Source organism: Sylvia atricapilla, chromosome 3, assembly GCF_009819655.1.
Source record: "Sylvia atricapilla isolate bSylAtr1 chromosome 3, bSylAtr1.pri, whole genome shotgun sequence".
Taxonomy (NCBI): domain Eukaryota; kingdom Metazoa; phylum Chordata; class Aves; order Passeriformes; family Sylviidae; genus Sylvia; species Sylvia atricapilla.
In genome coordinates this window covers 66,201,249-66,226,474 of record NC_089142.1, presented here as the reverse complement: position 1 = coordinate 66,226,474, position 25,226 = coordinate 66,201,249, and the positions used below count along the sequence as shown (strand labels likewise).

Sequence of the window (25,226 nt, the reverse complement as noted above, 5' to 3'; positions counted from 1 at the left end):
AAATGGTTGTTACATCTTAACTTCCAACACAATTTGTATCCACAATATTTAATCACCTGTATCTCTTCACACCAAATACTTAACTAAACAAATTATGAGTAAAACAGCTGAAGATTTTGCATTCATTGAAGTTGGATCCCAATGTCTTTCTATAAAAATGACACAGCCTCTAGAAAATAAGTACTTCCTACCAATTCTTCTTTCTGTAGCATGCTTCTGTGTATTACTTCACAGCATACTGTTTATACCTTCAAATAGGTGACATTTGTAAGAGAATGGCCGGATTCAATACAGGCTACAGTACTTTGTAAAATTCCTAGAAGTGCTTAGTTAAATTAAGTATCTCAATATCTTCAACAATTAACTATATTTTTTTTCAAAGTTTGTCTTTGATGTAAATAAAAGGGAAACATGACCCAAAAGCAACACATTCACAACAGGTCTTTAACTTGATTTACTATCCATTCTTTAGCACTCACAGTTGAGTATTTAGAAGAAAACAACAACCAGACCAACTGATTGAAATGTTGGTGCATGAAGCATTTGTAGATTGTTTTACTTGGGCTATTGTTTCAATTTTACATGTTTTTTTGATCGTCTCACCAATCACAGAAACCTTGTTTGTTACTGTCACTAATTACAGAAATCTGTAGAAATAATGATGCTATACATCAGTTGAAATGGAAGTATAAATTGACAGTGGCTTCATGTTTATAACTGCGTGTGTGATGCAACCACCTTGCAGCTCTAGCACTGAAATGAAATTGCTCCCTGTTCCCACGTGACAAACACAGGAGTGACATTAACAGTAACTGAAGTTAGCAATGTAAATGATTTTAATTCTGTTTTGCACCACATTTAGCAGGTTGTATTTCACACATTGACAAAGAATGGAAAGAAGTTGAACTGATAGATCTGTGCACCAGTGCAGAGAGCTATGACCATGCCATATACATCAAGTACATCAAAATTCATCCCTGAGAACACAGTTGATGGCAATTTGTTTCATACAACAAGGTGATGGTAATGACAGTGACACATTTTACAAAACTCATTGTACATGCACATTTGGTTGTTGATTCAGTTTAAAACAATGAAAAGCAAAACCATGCAACTGTTAACACAGAAAAGGTGTTTTATTTACGTGAAAGAGCTTAGAATATAAAGAGCTAGAATAAGCATGCCAGATAAGTTATAGAAACATGGTAGCAAAACAACTACATTCAGTGCACAGCAAACCACTCAAAACTAGGAAAATGCAAAATAAATAATTATCTTTAAGCTTCCAATAAACTGTGCAAATTACACAAATCACAGTATAACTTACACCCTGAAGAATGCATTGCTTATAAATAAATGTTTTGCTTTTTTTAGCTGTGAAAAACATTCCTAATACTTTGAGTTGAAAGGCTTCCAGCTGAAACAGATGCGAATGGCTCTATAGAATGCTCATTAGCATACTTAATTAATGCTCTAACACAGCTCTTTGAAAAGAAATGAAAAAAAAAAAAAAAAAGGAGGTCACAGTCAGTCAAACTTTCCATGTGTATTGCACAAGACAGTGTGTTTTATGGTCAAAACTGACAAAAGGGAAACATTACCTCAATGGACATTGATACAAAATGCACAAGATTAGGTGTTGTTTTTCTCATGTCTTTCTCAACCTGAACTTTACGTTCTAGTTACCCTGAATTTCCTTTAGGTAAACATATTAATGCTCATGTAAAAGACAACAATTTCTTTTTAATTACACATAATGTATTACTGACAACCATTTGCTTTCTTGACTTACATTCGGACTTTTGCTGCCCCAAAATTCATTTACCCCGCGATTTCTGATGTCATTGCAAGAAGGTCTCAATATAGAGCAAAAACGTGCCCTTTGCACAGTACTTTCTCATTCTGTACCTCAAATTTCAAGGACTACTTTGTCGTACTCCTGTTTGCCTCCCTGAATTTCTGAATGATTCTTCATCTCAAATACTAAATTAGGATAAAAGGGATTTATATTTTAGGATAAAACTTAAATTGCCAAACAGAAAAACTGAAGGGAAGACTTCAGGAAAAGAAATCTCTTCATCCCTAAGACGAAGATTAAGATATGCTTCCACACAACCTGTGAAATAGTAGCTTAGCAACTAGTTTTACTGTATAATTTCAACCTAAACTGACTAAAGAGATAAAAAAATGAAATTATCCTACAGTGATAGACTAATTTGCTAAATGAAAACAAAATGAACATTAGCAAAGTGTTTCTGCAATGAAAGTAACCATATCCCAGTTAAGGAAGAAGAGTCCCTTTCCCAAAGCTAAATCATATAGTCTCTTGCTTTGATTTATTTAATGAGCCAGTTGTCAGAAGCAGAGTTATTTCCATTCCATCATTAAAGGGTTCAATCTACCTGCATACAACACATCCCAAGGCAATTCTGTTGCCAAATTAACACACAAGTTTGGAGCTGGTAGGGTACTGTGTCACTGTTGGATGCAGTAAAGGAGAGAGTTCTGGAACAGCAGTGAGGTATACTTATACATACAAGCCAGTCCTCTTTCAAATGAATAAATCAAACTATGACAGTACCTCTTTGTTGACCACAGCCATATCAAAATCTGACCATACGGCTTAGAATACAATAAATAAAAAAGAAATGGTATCAGCCATATGTGCCCAAAAGCAGCACACCTTCACAAAAGTAGTGGAATCATGTTGTGACTTGCATAGACTGAACTCTTACTATGCAGTAGAAATTTCACCCATCCAGAAAAACCGAGAAGTGCAATTGTAAAATCAGAGAATTTAAAACACCAATATCCTTGATTTTTTAAATTATTGAGCCCAGTGTATTTAGTACAGAAGCAGCCCATAGAATTACCAATTAGCATAAAGAATGAAAAAATTAATTACAGAATGTATTGAAATTTGACTGTTATTTTGCCTTTTATTTGCTGCTGGGTTAGTGCGGCATAGAGTAAGGCACTGGATTAGAAAGAACAGAATTTTTCTAGTTCCTACCTATGTCATTGGTAACCATCTTGGAAAACTTTCTGCTTTTGGTCTTCACTGTAAATAATATTTTAATAAAAAAAAAAATCAATCTAAGTGTATCAAAAGGTGAACTAAAGAAAAATAAGACTAAAGAAAACAAAAATACTGTACCCTTTTCTATAAAATTATTCATTTTTTGTTCATCATCAGAATAGTTTGGTGAACCAGAACCTACAAGTGGAGACAGAATGAAATGGATATTCATTTGACATGAATGAAGGGGATATATCTTTGACACAAAAATCAATGTATATTAATACATATAAAATATACATATATATATACAATATATGTATACATATATTATACAAAACTATATACAAGCTCTGAGTTTAACAAAGATACAAAGAAAATATCTAACACTGTTATTGGTATTCTCTGTAGCTGTACTAGATATTATAAAGTACAAACTACTTTGGCATGACAGAATTCTGCCATATTGGAATTAGCCACAGAAATTATAATGCAAGGTACAACACTGCACATTGCAGTGAGTTTATTGCTAGAAATAATTCCCTCATTGAACAAATGTTTACACTGAATAACTAAATGGCTCTACTAATCATTGCTTCAGACACAGAGATTAGCCAAAGTTACGATTCACAAAACACAGTTGTCACAAAAAACGTAAGTTCTACAATCTGTTTGGGTTTTGTTGGTTTTGTTTTTGGTTTTTTTTTTCCAATCAAGTAAATCCCTGTTGGACCACTGTTCATCAACTACTATGCAAACAACCCTGATCCAATAGTGCCACCTGGATTTTTCTGTATCCCAACCCTGAAAAACTGATCATGGCAACAGACGACAACTTCAGGCTTATCATTGTCATGAAATTAAAACATTGCCAGGAAATTAAGACAATTAATCTAAAAATTTTAAAATTTAATTGGATTTTATATTGTGGAAGGGTAAAATCAGAATAGAACACAAGCAGTTTGGCACTTCTGAAGACAAAAACTTGACCATTTGAATGCTGTACAATGTTTTAGGCTAGGTAAGTGCTCCCAGAGTCTAAGCCCATTACTACTTGAGATCTGTAGAAACAGCAGGAGATAAGATTATTCCCCTGGTATTTTCACAGTATTTCTATAGTTCTGTGTTACTAAAACTGTAGGATACTCTCCCAACTTGCATAGGCAGGTAGTCTCTTTCACAGTCCTCTCATCACAGTCCTCTCACCCACCCACTGGAAGGTGGTCTAATGGCAGTTACTTTCTGCTTCTCTTTACTTGGACATGGAAGGGTGGACTTGAGCAACTGCAGACTTCAGTCCAAGCAGTGACTGGTCTCTTTTACAGATTACATTATAACATTACACAAAAGCCAATAAGGCATTCAATTGCCTATCCCATCCTCTTATCTTAGAGCTAGGAACATGAGAACATTTTGTGTTTGTGTATTTTCCCCTTAACTAGAAAGCCTCTAGACTGCAAAAAGTTTCCTTAAATTTACCTCCCATCCTTCTCAAGCTTGCAATACTTTGCAGCAAATTTCTTAAAAAGGTCCTCTCTTACCTCTGAAAGCTAAATGCCCCTTTCAAGCTTGTTTTCAGTCTTGTGCTTTTGCCCAGAAAAGATATAAAACTCAAACCAAACCTAAGCAATTGCAGTTCTTCTCTCTTCACAAACATCAACAAATTATTTCCATGCCAGGGTGGTGCATACAAGATTTTTTTCAAAGGAAAAGTTGAGAAGTCTGCCATAAGCTTCATCTCATTCACTGAGAGCAGAGGACAGAATTGAGGGAAGCAAGGCACAGTCCAACCTCACTGCAGAAGTTTCCATTTTGCAGGAGAACAGAACAGTTACATTCCCCCTCTATCTTTTGTCCATTCACTATTTTTGGTACTTCAGACATTATTTTTTAACCTTCTTCAGCTCACATGAAACTCACACAAGCAGGAGGAAGGTAAGGCAAGCCAACTGTTAAATTTAGGAGTTTATGGAAAACTTAATTTTCATCTTTGGAGTTGCCTTCATTGCACTGTTGTGGAAGTGGTGAATTGACTTTTACTCTGTTTTAACACCAAAGTATGAAAGAAACTATCTTATTTAAATTCCACAGTGTTTTAAGTGGTACAAGTTTGGAGGGGTTTGGGCTGACATTTGGGGGACCCTGGAGCAGGCGGAAAAATGGATACACAATCAAAGTTATGATTCCTTAGCTGTTCATTGCAGACATCTTATAGCAGCGGACCAGAATCTAGATTTAGCGCAGACTTTTTAAGTGGGTCAAATTCAAATACCATAGTGAATTGATAACTATGCTCAACCTTCACAGAGAAAGGATTTACTGCAACAGCAATAATGCATGTTCACATTGCAAATTGTTCACAGGCATTGGTCTCAATTTGTAAAAAATGAAACAGGAAACATGCACTTCATTCTCAACACTATAAAAAATGTTTTTGTTATAAACTGTACTGAAGTTGATGGCTTCAGCATTCCAATACTTGGCAACACAGATTTGTCATGAAATCACATCTTCAGGTAAGACTTTCACAGCCAGGTTTTGCTTTAATTATAAATAAATCAAGTTTACTCTAAGAGATCTAGCAAAAGTGAAAATGACACTGATTGATCTAGGAGAGTGTTCTGCACCTTTCAAAATGAACATCACAAGACAACTGTCAAATCAGAAATTAAAATATATGTTAAAATTTATACTAGAGCTACAAACAATGTTTTGGTTTCTTATGCTTTCAATCTGGCTTTGAAAGATACAGGCTACAATAGAAAAGGAATCTATCTTTAGCCTCCCAATTTGATCAGCATTTTACACAACATACTACTTCATGTGCTTCATTTAAATCTGTAGTTAAGTCCTCTAACTTTGAGTAGTTCTGAATGAAACAAAATGACATCTTTAAAAGTTCTCAGAGCCATAAGTAAAAATAAGTGACAATTTTTAGCTACTACAAAAACTATTCACTCTAATACTATACATTGATATGCATTATTAAGTATTTACAAGTTTATAGCCTCAACTAGCCAATATTAATAAATCTTGAGGGTTTCATTTAAAATATTTATATACAGCAGTGGCAACTAAAAAAGCAAAAAAAAAATGAGGGTGCAGTCAGAGGAGTATTAAATATGGAACTGCTACTTTTTTAGGATGCTGGTTTCTGAAGACCTCTGATTCCACAGAAAAGTAGCAATTTGCTACTTATGAGGAAGCAGAAGTAAACTTGCTCAGAAATAACGTCTACCACTTTTGAGGAATACAAAACATAATCACATGAGCGATTACAGGAATTTGTGCATCTCTTGTCAATGCCTCAAATTTCTATTGTGCAGTATGTTCCCTGAGGCATAAATACTTCAGCTTATATCTCTCTAAGGTCATCTTTATAACATATTCCTACTGCATCTCTTAAAGTCAGCCTTGTTTTAAAAATGCAGTTGTGCAACATGGCAAAAATTAACACAGCTCCAACAGTTTGTGAGAGGATAACAGGTTTTATCTAATTACTTTACCACTAAGTGTTAACATAATGCATGCCATCTTCTGGGAAAATAAGAAGCTGAAGATCAGGGAAAGTTATGATTACCTGACGTGGGTGACTTGCAGCGGTCTTCTGGCACCACCGTACCTTCATTTATATCACAAAGACCTGCTGAAACACAAAACCAGTGTATTATAAATATAGATCTCATTTTATTTTTACTTCCACTGCAGCCAGGAACTTAATTTCTTATTCGAGACAAACAAACCAGTTGTGATAGAATGTCTGTTACATATTACTTTTTTTGACACTACCTACAGTAACTGTAGGGTCACTTCTTCCTACTAGAGTTTTCTTTGCAAAATACACACTCTCAATAAATGTCAGTAAAAACCACTATATTTTCAGCTAGATAGACTTATCAGAACAGTTAATTATTTACATGCTACACATATATATTAAACATAAACATAATTAGTTTTGAAAAAAATCAGTTATATTAAAAACATAATTGCAAAAGAAAATAACGTAAAAGAGGGTCTCGAAGATTACAAACACATGATGTGTGAAACTAAAGTGCCTTTTTTCAAACTAGTTTCCCACTGTTACAGTGATATGCCTCATATTTGCGAATTTGTATTGCCAAGTTAATTTTCCATAAAAACTCCTTATTGGCGTCACTTAGAGAATTCAGGTCTTAGGGTGTTTAGACAGGTGTTCTCTCTTGCATGGAGGAATTTTACTAAATTTCTTAAATCATCAAATCTGATCAATTTGAATAACTGCAGTATGTTATCATTTGAAAGCCAATTCCTTTCATTCCAATGCATGAACGTAGTCATACACAATCAGATGCAAAAGATGGAAGCTCTCTCAAAATGGCCATAAATATTATTCCATTGCACAAATTGAAAGTATACAAAGTTAGTTTGTTTTTTTTATTTATTTTCCTTTTTGACTTGAAACTGCTGTCAAGACTGCCCACAATTAAGAGAAGAGCATTTTGTTGATATTTTAAGGTTAGCAATGCATCTTCAGGTTTGTATCATGAAGCTTTTCCTACAGAAGTTTCATTATATGATGGTAAGGCAAACAAGCATGTAATACTGAACAGTAATAGCTAAGAAATATTTGTTAAAATTAAAGGCTTTTACATGCACACAAATATTTCCAATACTCCAAAAGTTTGAGTGGTAATGGCAAAGGCAAGAAAGGTATCACATGGAAAGCCTGTCTGTGGAACTATACCCTACACATTCACAAGTACATCTGTACATATCTGTTAACAAACAAAAATACAACAGCTCTACTCCATCAAAGCTTTAAAATTTCCAAACACTAAACCAGAAGTTAATAGATTAAAGGGAAAAAGTTCTCCTGAAATACCATATCAATACGGCACACTTTGAAAGTATGCTACATTAACAGTTCCATTTATCCAAAATAGTCTTTTTTAACCTTACTAAGAGGACGTATAGCTTAAACCCCAAAACTCAAAGACTAGAACTGTCAAATGACCCTAAGGCTTTGTTAACCCTGCCTTTAACAGTCCTGGAACAAATTTAAGTTCTAAAATGTCAAATGAAATTCCAGGTAGACTCTATATCTTTCCACAGGAGAAAGAAAGGAGCAATTTATTTAGTCAGCTGTCAGTAAATCAATCTACACTATGGGATAATCATAATTTTACACCAGAGCTATAAGCAGGCTTGGGAGAGCATGGGAGACTAAATGTTCTGAACCAGACAGGATTGTGTAAAAGGATTTTTGTAAAATCCTGAAGCTGCTTTCACAACAAGCAATACAAGTTTTAGATGACAGCTGTGCTGGGAGGATAAACTCACACTGTGCTCTTAGAATTAGTTGCCCCTTCAGGAGCCAAACCAAACTCACTCATACATGCAGCTTGGGAATGCAATTTCCTCTTTTACATAAAGATTAATTCTTTACCTTCAAAGGAAGAGTTTAACTTCTTGTACTAGTTCTCCTATGAAAATTCATTCATTGACAACAATAGTCTTTAGCCAAGAATGAAGACATCTGCACAATTAAATTCTTTGTAGGAACTCTCAAGGGTATAATATGATTAATACACACTTACTAGTAAGTGTGCATTATGGTAATCATTATGGCATGTAAACCTTGGATATCTGTTCATAGCCATTATTGCTATTACTTAGTAGAGAAAAAGAACAGGAATAGATGAAAAAGTGATTTTAGCTATGATTGTATTAGTAATTAAACCAAGCAGAGTATAACAAGAATCATCTAAGTCTGTGAACTAGGAGGATCCGCGCACGACCAAGCTGAAGAAACTTGCAAGATAATCTCTGTTGCTACTAATCTTAAAACCTCAGGTAACCTGACAGAAGCACTGGCAGCAAGACAGCTCTCCTGGAAAAATTATCTGGTTTCAGGTTTATAGCATCCATGCAAATTGCTATGAATTACAAAAGGAAACTGATCCAAGAGTTTGTTTCAGAACTATAATAGCTATAACCTTCTATAACACCAGTGTATCTGCAAGTGACCTTCTAATAAGCTTTTAGTTTCTCTCTGCAAACTTCAGAAACAGGAAATTTGAAAACTCTCCGAATTACCAAAAATCAAATAATGTCATTAAAGACATCATTACCATGCTGCATTAAAAACTCCTTAGAATTACAGCTGAAATTAACTGATGTATAAAATTTCATAAGACTTCTGTCAGTTTTTTGCACAAGCTTTAAGCAGATGTATCTCAGAAGAACCTACGAATTGACTGGAAAACAGTGCAATTAAAAATTACAATTAAAACTAACTTGATATGGTGTAAAAGTTAGAATTAAAAACAGCCTGAAAAACAGGGTCCGTAAAACTATACCCCAAGCCCAGCGATCAAACTTTCTGATATGATCAAACATCAGCCTTGGATGATGTCAGTCACAGCTGATGTTGGTCTCATGACACATAAGTTTAAAATTTAAATAGTTACTGAAGGGTGATAGGGAAAAGAACATGACCAAGCAACTCCAAAAGAGTTCTGGGCATGCATTTTCCTCCAGTTTGTACCAACCTCACTTTTTGAATCACTCATGAATTACTGTCAAAAAGCTTTTTGATGCAAGACAAAAATTTAAAAAAATCACGTGCATGTAAGAACTGCTTCAGTTTTGTCAGAAACCTAAACTGCCTCTGGTAGAACTAATACTAACTTTTAAAGAGTTGTACTCTTTGTAATTATATTAAAATATATTATATTGCACTAATCTAAAAGTCACATAAAATCTTGTTACTCTCACAAACAGCAATTTGCAAAAAAAGAGTTATGATTCATGTTCTCTGTGAACTTATGGAACTAAGTAGGAAAAAATAACAGCTATAAAAGTTTTGGTGTTTCATCATGAAATTATGACCTGTCTGATTTTTTTATTAGTACTGATTTAAGTACTCCTGTCTTATTTAGCAAAGAGTATATCAAGCAAAGGTCACCTAACAGCGTAACCCTCCATCACATAGAGCTTTCATCACACTCCAAAGCTTTTACTTCCACATTACTTGTCTTTGGGCACATGGCCAAAGTGAATTTTCTACACCCCCTCCCCTCACTATTAGACTCTGAGGGCAAAAGTTGATTTTGTTTTTAACCTTGACAAGCACCTGATGACACTGTCTGGCAGGCCTTAACAAACCACATATACTGCATGCTTCACAAACTATAAATTGCCACCCAAAACATGTGAGTAGTATACCTGGTACGAATCACTGATAAATTCCAAAACACGATCCCAACTGGGAGCTTGTATCTGAAGAGCTAGCCTGAAATGACAGTGTACAGTCTAGCTAGTGTAGAGAGCCTTGTCTCTAAATAGATGCTGCTTTAAGACGGGAATCTGAATTTCTTTTCTGAGTAGAAAAAATAAGATGACAGAGAAATACATCATATTCTTGCAACACAAGAGAAGGGAAAAAAAATCTCGCATTTCCATTCATATTTTAGAAGATACGTAACTTACTCTATGAAATTTTTTAAAAGATGCCTTTGTAAATTTTCAGTTGTTTCATTAAGGACATACCATTTGCTAAATCCTAAGTATGTTGGCAGATACTGAAGATCTATCTACTGAATTGACATTTTATGCTGAAACATACAGAATATCAGGGTTTTTAATGAGGAAGGACCAATCCTTCCTGCCTGTTTTGGAAGCGATTGAATATACAATAGCAATACACTGCTCTGTTTCATGCTGCCTGAATGCATCTGTAAGCTAGTATGACCTTTTTCCTTAAATACACTGTTGTCTCAAAGAATAGGAATTTTCTAAACCAACCACATTACACAGGAAAGTACTTCTTCTAGGAAGATTTAGATATTAACTACTAGTACTCCCTGATACTGAAGATTATCAGATTACAGCCATTGAAAATATCTTATTAATAGAAAAAAAGTTTTGAAGTATTAGAATAGAAATGTTTTCAAGGTAGAGATTCAATGAAGGCACATCTTTCAAAGCAAAACCAAGGAAACACATGCTCCTTGCATTTTTGAAAACACTACATGCAGTTAGTAAGTGTCCAAGAAAGGGAGAATGCAAAATCCAAAAGTGTTCTGACTATCTCATATCGTTCCGATCCTATAAATAAATCAAAGAGTAGTGCTTAAATATAACAGACTCATTATTTGTGGAAAATTGTTGAAGCAATTATTGAAGTCTGGAAAAACATACACTGAAAGAACTACAAATAATGAGAAATGTTAAATGATACCTAAAGAAATTATTTTCAGTTTTAAAAATGAATGTAGCTCCAGTTTAACAAGATACTGTCAGGATGGTAAACAGAAAGAGAATTACGTGGTTAAGAAATTAACTCTTGGGTACAAAACTTCTTTAAACTTATTCCTAAATAAAACAGTTTGAGTGAATTCAGCTTGGCAATATTTACTAGTTATGGGATTTCTACTCATCTTTTTCTTCTTTTCAAAACAATAATGAATCAAGTTTTCAGTTCTGTATCATCTTAAGGTAGAGGCATTTCTTTTATGCCTGGCTCCTTTTCTGCCATGGCAGAGGAGAAGGAAAGACTACAGAGAAAGCACTATCAGGCAATTGAGACTATTCTCTGAGATGTATTTTTTTCTTGTTTGGTGAAAAGAAATAGCAGAACTAAGACCTGGACCACAATTCCAAGTTTGTTTTGCAGTTTTGTTTGGTATTTTTTTAAACTCCATTTTTACAGCAGCTTAATCTACTCTACTTCATTTAAAAGAGGGCTGAGATTACCTACCTCTGTCTGAGGGCTGGAGAGAAGTGGCATTCTAAGAAAAGGAACAATGTTGTGCTTTTAAAAAATAAGCTTTACATTCTCCAGATTCTTGGATGCAGTGAATGATGTCCTAAGTCACACTCTCTCAGGTAATTCATGGTTCTGATGGGTTACCCTCCTCACACAGATACCTGAATTTCAAAACTGCTTGGAAACTGAACAGGGCTGTGCAGTACACAAAACACATCCACTATTAATCCCTATAAACAACATTTTTGTAGAAGTAACTTTTTGTTTTTAGAAGAAGAATCTCTCTGTAATCACAATGCTTATTCTTAGCATTGCTAGTAATACTCTAATTCTGGAGTTCTGAAGCTTTTTCTGCCAGAAAGGGAACCAAGAAAGGAAAGTTTCTAGTAAAATAACACTGAATTTGTGAGTAAGATCTTAGCTCTATAAATATCAGCAAATTCTGAGATCAGATTTCATTTTGACTTGGAGATTTATTTATTTAAAAACACAACTATTATGGTTGCTTTTTTCCTTCAAATTTCATTTAAAGATATCACAAATGAGAAATACAATGGATGCAGAAGGGATTGAAATCAATTTCCTATAAGTAAAACAATTACTTAAAAATGACTAACAAAAATATGGTGAGTGAACAAAACAAACAAAAAAAATCAAGTTCAGATGTTCAAAAAAATATTTGAATGCCATGAGATGACTTACTTATATAAGAGGTGCGAAGCTTTTTCACAGACTCTGAATATAAGTTAGAAAGGCCGCACATGCAAGAAGCCACAGTCAGCATACCTTCGTGAAGCAATGAGAGAAGGAAAGACGGAGACACTAACAGTACATTTGAGACAGAAAAGCCAGCCAAGTAACTTGTACAACCAGGTTATTAAAATGCTATTGCCATGCAGATTGTTAGTATCAGAAGTTAAGATGAAAAAAATATGACTTCATATAACAGCTATATTCATGAGCAAAAAGGGCTTTCATCATGAACATCTTAGAGACACAGTTGAAACACAGAGTTATGTGGATTGAATTCATTGGATTAAAATAACAACAGTTAAGAAAACAAAGGCAAGTGATGTTTAAAGCTCCAAAAGGCAGTTTATAATCTATATGCATGAGGCAGAATTTAAGCCCTTTACTCCCAGGACAAATTAACACAGTCAAGCAGTAAAGCTATTTCTTTCTCTCACAGTTTATTTCATACAAGAAAAAATATTTTATCTGACAGGACACCAACTGTGTATGCACGTTCCATCAAAGGAATGTATGCATGTATGCATGCTCTATATGCATGATTTTTAGATCCGTTTTCTCAGTCGAAATAAGCTGGCTGATGTCAACTGGATCTTTTTCAAACCATCCATTTACTAAAATACCTCCTAGAACATCCATTTCAATTTGAATAAAATATTACCTGAAGAACTTACAAGGACTTTACTCTAGATCTCTTAAAGAAATTAACACTCAGTCATGAGGAAGGGTTTTTTTGAACAGTTTATTATTATGTCTTGTGCTGTTTTCTGAAATAACTTAGGAGTAACCATGACACATCAGAGAGATGAAAATTTTAAATACTGTATTTTCCTTTTGGTTATAAAAAGCTTTGCCTTTTGATTGAAAAGTCATTCCTTTTTAGCCGAAAAAGAATACTCTTCAGCATATTTTTAAATCAAAGTCCTTTTTTTTCTTTTTCTAAGAGATTTATTTCACCAGTTTGTATGTAGACGTTTATTTTGTTCATTTAAATCAAAGGTTTCCTCTCAAGCATAACATAACAGTTTTAACAACATAACATGATTTAGCTCATCAGGGACCTTTCTAGTCAAATTTTATAACAGGAAGCCAAAAGATCCCAGCAAACGCTTAGGCTATCTGCAAACATTAATGGATTTATACAAACGTGTAATATGGATACTAGCTTTATTAGAAATATCAGAATACTACTTCAAGCCATGTAAATTTTTGTAAACTGCATAAATCCATTGAAAATTTGTATTTTTTCTTAAATACACATTAAACTGAAAAATAAGTAATGGTACGAAGCATCTGTAGATTCCACTAAGCAACAATTCTTTAGGAAAGATGAATTAACAAAGCTGCAATAGTGACATTAGGAACAGATCAAACAAAAAGAAAACCACAGTGAAGAGTGTTTGTATTCGAAGAATACACACGAAGACTAGAGGATCAATTGTGCCTTTCTTCTGAGCTTAAACTACGCTTTGGGCTACTCACCTCCAGATGGTTGCCGAGTTTTTCGGGGAGATCGTGGCTCCCTGCGATAGGGATCATTGGAGCCATACAGTTCAATAGTGCCTAGATTCAAGAGCACTGTCTTCTGGAGGTAATCAACCATGGCAATACCATTACAGTTTCCAAAAACTACTCTGAAAAAAGAGAAGTGAAAGGAAAGACAAGGCTAATTAAATGTTGGTAATGTTTCACACTAATATTTTTTGCAGTTCAGCATTTAATACTTCCTAATTTTCAGGAATTATCCTAAATTACACTTATTTATAAATTACTAAAGTAGAGCGCAGTATTGATTAATTGTTTTCTTGCAAAAACATAGCACTGAGCAGAACAGACCACTGTCAATGTACTTGCCAACCTCTCTGACACAGAGCCTTAAGTGACACTTACTCTTGTCTGTGCAGTGCCAGCTGAGGAAGAATGATGCTGATTTGCTTCTGCTGTTAGCATCATCAGTATCTGCCATGACCCACAAGGAATTCCCTCAGAGACACAAGAAACTGATTACCTCTGTGTTGCTGTGCAGCTCACGTGAACACAGAGACTCAATTTTAATGGATTGTTTTAAGCCACTTTGATGGAGCAATGAAAGAACTGTGCAGCATACACTTACAGGCCATACGCTGAGTTGACGGCTAAGCTGGTTATCTGCTGAGGAGGCTCTCCACTCACCCACACCAGCTGGATAACGAGCTCGATTTGGTAGCCTGGAGACTGCTTGAGAGGAGAATTTTTAACTCTGAAAAGTAAACAAAATGATGGCATCTCCATTGCCTCTACTTTTTGCTTATGGAATCAGAGTTCATTAAATTCTACACTGTGTTGGACTTTAAAATGTTGGAAATTCATAAAAAATATGATCAAAAGCAAATAAAAACAAGCAGAAGAAAAAGCCGCATTGAAACTGGGAATTCACTACCTAATTGAAAATTAATTGAACAATGATCACAAATGCTTCATTTTTTCCAACCTCAGAACAAGGAATAGCAGTGCTATTTCTGTATTTTTATGCTGTATTTACTTGAATAGATACAGGTGTTCAGTCAGTGTCTAAAAAAGAAGGTGCTACTTATTTTTTCCAGAGTTTCCAAGTGAAAGGTGTATGTGGAATAAGCCCAATGAAAAGGGAAACAGAAGCACAATGTATCAATATAAATGCAAATAAAAAGCTGATGACATTGTAAAACCAAAATGAAAACAAGTAAATTATTGTAATGGTAGACCACTTCTATCCAATGAATCTGGGACTGGGAGAATTGAAACTCCTGTAAAGATTTTATCTTTACAGATAAAATTATGCTGACATTAATTTACACAGAAAGGATTAAGTCTTGCATTTTTTAACATGAAGAAAGTCGTGTAGAAGAAGCTTCTGTTTCCTGTATTCCACTTATTTTATCCATTTATTCTCACTAATGGATATTTTAGTTTGACAATATTTTACTTAAGTTTAGAATTTTCCAGTACTTCTATTCAGATGAGTTTCCTTCAGAAATACACCTCTCCCACTCAGTACAATCAATACCATTTGAAAACTATCACCCAAATAAAGCAACCCTATCAGAATTAATTGTTTTCTGGATGGACACGCTCAAGAAATTAAAATCCAAGTTGAGATCTTAAACTCCAGAAAACAAAATATATACTTAACTTTAAATCTCTAGACATGTATTACATATTTCTTACATTTTGATAGAAAAAGTGATGGCTCAGAAGTCACATAATGCACTCTTGTAGGAGAGTAAAAAATAATAGACTTTTAAAACTCTAATTTCTCTTAATTGGTAAAAGCTCACATGAAGAAGCTTGCAGAAAACAAACTCCTAATTTAAACAGATCAAAAAACTTGTCAAAGACCTACAACGAGAGCACTATTAGGCATCTTGCAAAGTGAAGATCCATGACAAAGGGAACATTTAATTAATTCTGTTTCTAAAATGCAAAGTTGTTCCCTTGGAGGATTTTCAAAAAGAAATATATTTATAAGCCTTAAGAGTCAGCATGCAGCAAGCTATCTGTAAGAATTTTCATTTTTGATTTGTTTCTAAAATTAAGGTTCTGCAAAACTAACAGATGAAACATATTCAGACATACTTGGCCTATTAAAAACTGTTCACTCCAAAGCACGGTCATCTATAGCTATACTAACACCTATGCCAAATTTTCCTAAAATCAGCTAAATCAAAAGGCAAAGATTTTTTCTTTAATCAGCTTAAGAAGTTTAAAAAATTAAGACTGCAATATTATTTTCTTAAAGCAGAGCTCAACTTTCAGATACTTGGGAAACTTTGCTCTACAAAATAAAAGATTTTCACGAGCAGTGGCATACCTATAACAATATCAAAGTGCATATACTCTAATCACATATTCTTATAATGTTTCATACTCACTGAAAGTACAACAGGATATACTTACTTTAAGCATGGTACATTATCACGAAGTCCATCAGATGAACTGCTACTAGTAGATGGATGAGACTGGGGAACAATGGATTGAGGATTGGAACCTGTGCCTGGAGTTGGTACAGGTGGCACCTGCTCACCATCTGGAGTTTCAATATAATTTATTTCATATAGGAGACGTACTTCCAGCATCTGTTAATTAAAGCAAAAAAATAATTATCAGTACAGTCTGCCTTTCGGAACACTGAATTTGAATTAAATGAAGTGCAACTGAAGATACTAGCGATGTAAGTGATATCCAGGACTTTCCCCCTCTTTTAAAAGGTAACAGTTTAATTACAGTGTAACTTAAAGACACATGTAGTTTTCAGAAACACAGAACCATACTATTACAGACTGAGTATCTGGAAATTGCTAGAATTTCAATGTCTGACATATTTCCCAGTTTTTAAAAGTTTGCTTCTTAATATTGACAGAATTAAATACTGGGCCCACTTAAATATCATTCTGCTGAGATACACTCTCTGTTAGGAAGTCACTGAAACCTATCTTGGTGGGCAATATTTACTTTTGTTGAATTTCAACATTAATTACTTTCTCTCAAAAAATCCACCTCTTTGTTTTGAGTCAATTACTCTTTGTTCATTTCACCAATATAATTAAAGACAAAAAAGAGTAAATTGCTAGGACAGACTTATTATAGCTAAAATGAAGTTAGAAAATGGTCATAACTCTTTACCGGAATGACTTCTGTTGTCACTTCCTGCTTGCTGAATCTGTAAATAATGACATGTGCAGAAACTCCAGCTATGCACAGCATTCTACTTTCTGGACACCATGAGATGATCTGAATAGCATATGGATCTTCATCTACTATATCTGTGTTTGGCCTGTCATCTTTATTCCGTGATTTTTCAAATACTTTGGCTGTTTTTAGCTTATAGAGTACTTGCAGCGTTACTAAGAACAAAGCAAAAGAGAAAAATTAGATTTGATCGAAACATATAACTAATATACTGACATAGCTAATTCTTGAATTGTATCCTTCTCAACTGTAACTTTAATTCTGTGTTACATTTTCTTTCAACTGTCTTCATGCTAAATTCAAACTTCACATGCATATTTCCTAGTCAAAGGCCCAAATCACTGCTATAAATATTAAGCACAACATCAAGAAAACCTGAATTAAAGCATCCTTTCTCCTCTTCCATATTTCAATGGTTTTACTTGAATCACTTTTATCTAGTTCATTTGTAAGATTGATGAACTTTAAGTCTTTCCTATTAAAAATACTCAATTTTTTTTAAAATCAATATAGAGGACACTTGCAATTTCTTCCTTAATAGATTTATTTATCTGTTTCAGAAAGAAATTAAGTATCTTTAAGAGAATCTCCTTTCGACAGATCTATGCTGAATAGAATTTTTAAGCGCACAATCAATCAGGTTTGGCTTCCCTCCTCCTCTCTCCCAGGTTCCACTCCCACTCCAAACTGAAATTAAAGATCTATAACATTCCAAATAGTCCTCCTCCCAGTTTTTAAACATATACATTGCATCTGTTTCCTCCCACAACCACATACGCCTTAGCCTTTTGGAATCTCACCAGTTTTCCACAGGTTTTCAAAGACAACTGTTGATGATTCCAAGATTGCTTTAAACAGCTTTTAAGTATCAAGAGTAAGGGTAGTTCCAATTAGACCAATTCAAACATGTAACTTTGTGCCATCATTTTTACTCTGAATTCTTGCTGCATTTTTCACTGTGAGCTGTGTAGAATATCAGATGTAACTGACCCTTTAACTGAAGATGAAAAATCTAGAACTGCACAGGAAAGATCTCTACTGAAAACACTTACTTGCTGATGCATCCCAAAACTTGATTGATCCATCAGCATGCCTATGAAATATTAAAAAAATAATGAGATGATTTAATGATTAGCTGGAGTGCTAGACCTATGTTACTGATGGGAAAGTACAGAGTTAACATTCTATTTTAATTAGTCTTCCCAGTGACACTTTATTTTCACAATTTATTAAAAGCTGATATTCTACCAACATGTGCTCCAATTACTTAGGACAGAAGAGACTAGAAAAACATTTGGAGGCTAACTCCTTGATGATCCCCCTGCACTGTATTAATTTACTATTTTAAATGCTGAGGCATACCTTACCATGCACGGTTCCTTAAAAGATGCCCTATATTAGGAGCAACACTTGTAAAGAAGATGCCTAAATATACAGTTTCCCACTGTTAATGAGTCACCTAACTTGTTTATTTAGCCTTGAGTTTGAGAATCAGATGACTATATTTTTACAGGACTGTCTCAAAGTCTCTGCAATGTGTAGTACAAGGTGACAGTAATCCTGATTAGGACTAATGGGCTGTTCTAAAGACACTTTAGTAGTGCTCTCACTTTCAGTGATACACTGCACAGTAATAAATGAAATTTTACTTATGTTCCTTACAGTGGTATTAGAAAGATCAGTCTCAAAATGATCAGATTTAAGTATCTGCTTGTCCTTTTTGAGATAAAAAAAATGGCTTCCCTTTGAAAACTAAACTCAATAACTTCCTAATGGATTTACCATGCTTTAAAACAATATTCAATTATTTTGCAAAAATCAAGGGATAAAAGGTAATCTTGATCCAAGATACTCTGATAGTAAGCACATGCAATTACAATACCACATAATAATAATAATAATAATAATAATGCCTGTGAAACACCTGGTATCATTTTGTTTCTACCTTCTTTCTCCCTTCCACATTCGGTTTTACCTTCTCAGTAACACGTCAAGGAGATTATGCCAAAGACATGTCTGGTGATCACAATTTCATGATTCACTCAAACCACTCACACAAAACAACATTCTAAAAGAGAAACAATTTTCTCACTTCTACTTAAAGAGCTAAGAAAGTTATTAGTAGACTATGGTATCACTTACCCTGTAATAATTATCTCTGGATAGCTCTGAGTGATCAAACCCCAATTGCCTCCACTGATAGGCCATTCCTGGAAGATTAGGAAAGATACTGAGGAAGAAAATATCATACAGTGCAAAGTTAAGGCAAATTACTGCAGATCCTCCCCAGATACTAGCACATCTGTCCTCCTCTGCTATTAGCCACTGTCAAAGGCAGGTTGAGTCAGGTGAAGCTTTGGTCCTAGTATGGCCACTCCTGTTATTTAGAACGTCTGATTCCAGTGTTTTAAAACACAAAGAGGTGCAGTAAATGTTGTACCTTCTTACTGTAACCCTGACGTTTCTGTCGAGCACCAACTGAATAGAGTGCAGGTATGAGATCCACAGGACAATCAGCAAAATATTCACAACAGGTAACTGGAGACTCATGTATAGTCAAAGGATAGGGATTCTCAAATATAGGATACCTTTAAAGGAAGAAAGAGAATAACAATTAATCTGGGGAAAACTTTTTTTTAAAGTGCAGAACACAAGTAAAATACTAAGGACTAAGCTGGCATTCCTTTTGTGCAGAGGAAAATAAATTCATATCAAATTAGACTATGAATGAATACACTACGCAACTTTACTGCTCATCTACTACACTATAAGGATAGTGTAGTACTCTAGATGGAATCTAAAGTTTGTACACTTTCTAGAGTTTTTCTAGAAGACTACTATCCCCTGTTGTTTTATAATTTCAAAGCTTACTAATTTAATGGCCTGTGGAAAAAATTAAGCTGCCAAGTTGTAGTTAACATGGAGATACGAATTTTTTTCTAACTCTTTAGTCTATTCTTCCAGGGATAGAGACAGTCACTTTGTATTAGCACACTGCACTAAAACAGAAAGTTGTCCATGCAAAGTGGACAAAATTTTACTTCATCTACTTGCAATATAAAGATCACCTACTGAAAATTACAGATAGCAACACTCAGTTACCAATTAGAAGAATATACACACACATGCTCCCTTTACCACTACCTCCGTCTGAAAAGTGACAGAGGCTTAATGAGGAAAAAGGTCAATAATACCAACAGAGGTAAATGTATATGTGTTCAAAGAACATTTATCTCCAGAGAAATGCATGCTATACTTTGTTTTCTCCTTTTCATCTCCCTTTCTTGAGAGATGAAGAGACACAACTTCTCAACTCATCTAAAGGAAAAACCAGCAACAACAGATGAAAATATTCTGCGTATCAGCAAATGTATACAGGGCTATATGGAAAGCTACAAAAATATTTTAAAAAATATATGCAGAAGAGGCTTAACTTTAACAAAGTATGACAAATCTCTGTGAGAACAGAAGGTAAAAGGAAGCTTGTAGATGGTTTTGGTATTAATTTTATTTCGTTTTCATGTGTCAAACAACTAATAATTTGCAAGTCAATCATAACAAAGACCATTGTAAAAACACAAACTGCTGAAGATTTTTTGGTATGAAATAGAATAAGCTTTAACGTAACTTCAGATTTCAGGCACTTCCAACTAAATATGAATGTTGACACTTAATGCTATTGGAATATCAGAAACAGGTTCTGGATATAGCATATGGCCATGTAACATTTGGAAAACCTAAATGAAATTGCTCAATAGCTGCAGAGATATTAGGACAAAACTTGATTTTCTTCCAAATTCCATAGAGTCTTCATTATCTAAGGTGTCACCATTGACTTTGAAGACAAATATTTACAGGTTTTTGTTTAGTCCAAAAAGGATGTTCTTCACAAGGATTTTTATTCATTGACCATCGAAGATTTTTAATCAGGAGCAGTGCCAAGGTCTTACCTACTTCCTCTGCTCCTGATCCCCTAACAGTTAGTTGTTACTCCCTATACGAATTTTAATACTCTTCATAAAAAAAAAAAATTGTAGTATCTAGAATTTTTAATCACCACTAATAACAGTGTATGGACTATTCCCTGGACAAAGCAACAAGAGACTCAATGCTTTAGGCAAGTATTACTTATGAATACTGCAATAGGATACTACTTTTTAGCAATTTCTTACCAGGGATGCAAAGCAGAGGGTGGCTGTTATCATTCAAAGTTTATATATATGATATTATTGCATCAGTATGGAGTTACTTTAAGCAACATGGGTAGCAATTTATTTGGCAATAAGATCAGCAAATATTTAAGTGATGACAACAGCCAAAATTACTTGGGTTATCTGATCAGTTCTTCTCCCTTCTGCCTTCCCCAAAACTGCAAGTGCCCCAAAACTCCAAACTCCCCTCACAACACTCAGGAATCAACTTCAAAATAAAATGTGATACTTAAAAAGCAGAAGTGATCTGTGAATAATTTTGGTCAGTCAATCAAGCCTGGAAAAAGTCACATGATACTCTACTCATCTACTATTTATTAACTTGAAAGAAGTTGATATAACAAGATCGTCCATTAATTTGAAGAAATTTTATATTTAATATTCAAAATTTTATGTTCTGAAGTATTAGGTTAGACTAAAAACTATAGAGTAGAACAGTAGGCTGATCACTGCAGCCAATGATTAAAGACTACAGAAGATTCTTACCCATTTTGTGCAAGGTCAATCAGTACTAAGTCCTTTTCTAGGAGAACAACTACAGCATATGGTTCCTGAAAGTCTGAAAACAACAACAAAAAGTTACCTATAGGTAAATGGAGCCTATGCACACACAGCCTCAGGAATGAAATCAGTACTTACACTCTGGCAACTGAGATTAGAAAGCCACTTAGATTACTATAGTTTTCAAAGATATTTTATACACGCAGAGTCCTGAATTAGTCTAGAAAAATCATGTTCTTTTATTCAATATTCTCAGCAGCTCAAATAATAGAAAAAGGAACCTGCAGAGTAACTTGTATAAGCAGGTTATATGAGAGAAAGATCCAATTTTTGAGTAATATCATCCCACTCCTAAACTGCTTTTCCTCATATTCAATGGGGTTTGAGTTTTAATTGTGTACAAAATGGCTCAAAAGACAGCTGACTTTACAGCAAAATAAGAAACTTGAAAAAGTTTCCAAAGTTTCAATTGCCCTCTTTCAGCCAGATCTCAAATTCCAAACTAAGCAGTTTTATATACTCTGATGGAAGCTGACAGCTAAAACCATTGGAATCACCAGCAATAAAATACTATTCATCTGAGATAACTACCTAAGCTATGATAAGAAATCCCCTGCTGCAGAACAGAGAGTACAGGATAGTGATGAAATTCATCTAAGTCTTGGAATGAATAAAGCCACTAGAAGTTTAAAATAATACAAAAATGCTCCTCATGGTTTAGCACTGACTGGAAAGGCCTTATGTGCCCAAATACCCACATCTGCTCCAGCAACTACAGCTTAAAGTTGTAATGCTTTTTGTCTGCATGCTTTGGGGATTAAAGAGAAAAAAACATGTTATGAGTAATTGGCTTTTTTCTAGACACAAAAATGGCCTTATAATAAACTATTCTATTATGATGTTTTGGCAAGTAAACCAAACTTCAGACAATAGGGATAACAGATGCTGCTGCTGCAGTTTGATCCCCAGAGATAAAACAGGAAGACAATAGTAAAGAATATTCTGATGGGATAAAACTCCAGCGACAAGTCAAGGTACAGAGAAAAATCTTTACAGAGCCTACCATTAGGATATGGTGTTTCACACAGGGTTAGGAAGTCAACAATAGAATAATCCATTTCTAGCACAGCAGTACTTTTCCCATGCATGACTGTCAAACAGGGTCTTCTTCCTACAGTGTCATATGACAAGCCTCCTGAAAGAATGATGAAAGGCTCCCTGGAATAAAGCAGAAGCATTTAGAATCAAGTCAGGATAACATGATAAAAGAGACTGGGCAGGTTTTGCTACCTTATGATAAAGTTCAATGAAATAGCATTAAGCAGAGATGGAGTAAAAATAATGCAAATCAGCTCTCATGAAATTTACAGCTTGAGTATGTATTTCAAATCTTATTCTAACTCTAGTTTAAGTCAGACATCTCCAAGCATTTTGTTGATTTAACCAACCTTTGTAGCTTCTTGGCAAGATGAGATCCTTTTAAAAAGCTTTGTACTACTTTGCAGTTGTTTCTTTTCTACTGAACTGCAGATTCAGATTTGCCAACAGTCCAATTTTTCCATAACATAAAACACACCAGCAGAATCAGGAAGAAACAGTCCCATTTGCTGCACAGTAATACAACTGTCTTGGAGATGCAACCAACTGCTTGATAAGCTTTAAAGACATAACACCTTCTAAGTAACATCACAGATGATTTACTCGAGATGGTTACCCATTTTTCCCCCTACCACCATGCACAAAATTCAAGAAACAACTTTGTCATACATTATTCCTACTCAAAAATCAAAGAGCCAAGTAGAGCAAAGCAGAGATATTTCAAGCCTTGAGAAGAGATTAGAGGCTTCCCTTAAAACTTTTTAAAAAAGCCTCTGCAGAAACATACTTTTAAATACATCCATATATTTCCAATATGCATATAATGTAGTTTACTATTTCATTTATTGAAAAACAAGATGAAGTAAATATGCTCACTTTACCAGGTATTTTATTATTTCCTCATTGTCAAGAGCAACTCATTTTAATACTGCTCATTTGAAATAGGACATAATCCTTTTTAAAGAGTAGACTGACTGATTGTAGGTATGCAGCTCAAAAATTAATGTTACTCATTACTGACTATTGCCTGAAATTTCACATTATATTTCTGAAGGAAATACAGGCACTTTGCATATCTATCAGTTACCTCTCATCTACTTTTATGCTCACTTTCAGTAGAAATCCTACCCTTCATCTGCATCTTCCTTGGAAATAGCTAATATATCAGTATCTGGAGAAAATTTCTACAGAAAAAAGCCCCATCCTGATATATTGTAAAAAGTGAGAAGAAAACTTTTTTTTTTTTTATCCTTTTCTATAATATCATCTTTTCCATACTAACTCAATGGCTTTCCCTAGTTGGCATTTGAAACATAAGGTGAGACTAGATATGTCTGAATTCCTGAAAACTGTATATTAAGTGTTTGGTTTTATGCATATGCATAATGAGTTCCTGAGTTTAAGACTTGGCTGAAATATACTTTGTGTTTGTAGCACTGAAGGCAAATCAGACTGAGATAAGCTTCCAGCTTTTACAGTTATTTCATAATCTGCTTGATCTTCCAGAAAGACCTATGACCGAAGATTCTATAGGATCAAAGAGTACAGCCAGTCAAGGAAGAGACCTCAAAGGAGCAGCCATAAATTAGACCATGGGTCCATCAGGTCCAATATCCTGCCTCCAACAGTAGCCCAGAGTCTATTTCTAGAAAAGGATTAAGTTTTCTCTGAGTCTTCATTTAATCTCAGTTCTTTGTATTGAAACTTCACACAATCTTTTACAGTTACATCCATAAAGAAATTTCAAGAAAGTTACACAATTGAATTTAGTCTGGTATTTTTTAAAATGTCAGTGAAGAGAAAAATACTGGTGAGGTGTCATTGTGTTGGAACGATTTATTGCAGTATTTTTTTGTCCATAGAAATCATTAAGCTTCTTTAAACGATAATGCAGCCACGACAATTTGTAGTAATTATCAGATTTGCAGATTCACTGAGATCAACTGACAGTAACAAAGTAAAAGATTTCAGTTCTTAATTTTCATACATCACAGTGACAAGTGTATGTTGGCTTCTCCTGATTTTATTTCTCAAGGTAATCAAGCTGCTTTGGACAGGCTTGCCAGAGACTCTATCCTTTAGAAGCAAGGAACGGAAAAGCTAAGAATAGAGCACACTGATCTGTCACACGGATTTTCCACAAATGAATCAAAGATTAAACCTGACTTCAGTCTGCCAGGAAGACCACTAC

General features: G+C 34.5%; 1 protein-coding gene across 8 annotated transcripts in view; it reads right to left on the bottom strand.

Annotated features, from left to right (window-relative positions):
- STXBP5 (syntaxin binding protein 5) overlaps window positions 1-25,226 on the bottom strand; it is a 104,753-nt gene that overhangs the window by 20,677 nt on the left and 58,850 nt on the right. For 2 of the 8 annotated variants that reach the window (XM_066315638.1, XM_066315640.1), the window contains exons 10-21: window positions 23,001-23,155; window positions 21,923-21,995; window positions 19,666-19,813; window positions 19,368-19,435; window positions 18,278-18,318; window positions 17,160-17,380; window positions 16,434-16,612; window positions 14,632-14,757; window positions 14,001-14,152; window positions 6,600-6,665; window positions 3,158-3,217; window positions 3,014-3,061 (exon numbers count right to left, since the gene is read on the bottom strand). In XM_066315638.1, the coding sequence (XP_066171735.1) occupies window positions 3,014-3,061; window positions 3,158-3,217; window positions 6,600-6,665; window positions 14,001-14,152; window positions 14,632-14,757; window positions 16,434-16,612; window positions 17,160-17,380; window positions 18,278-18,318; window positions 19,368-19,435; window positions 19,666-19,813; window positions 21,923-21,995; window positions 23,001-23,155 (1,337 nt within the window). Of the gene's footprint in view, window positions 1-3,013; window positions 3,062-3,157; window positions 3,218-6,599; window positions 6,666-12,470; window positions 12,555-14,000; window positions 14,153-14,631; window positions 14,758-16,433; window positions 16,613-17,159; window positions 17,381-18,277; window positions 18,319-19,367; window positions 19,436-19,665; window positions 19,814-21,922; window positions 21,996-23,000; window positions 23,156-25,226 lie in introns of all 8 variants that reach the window. The other 6 variants (XM_066315641.1, XM_066315644.1, XM_066315643.1 and 3 more) reach the window with 4 other exon arrangements.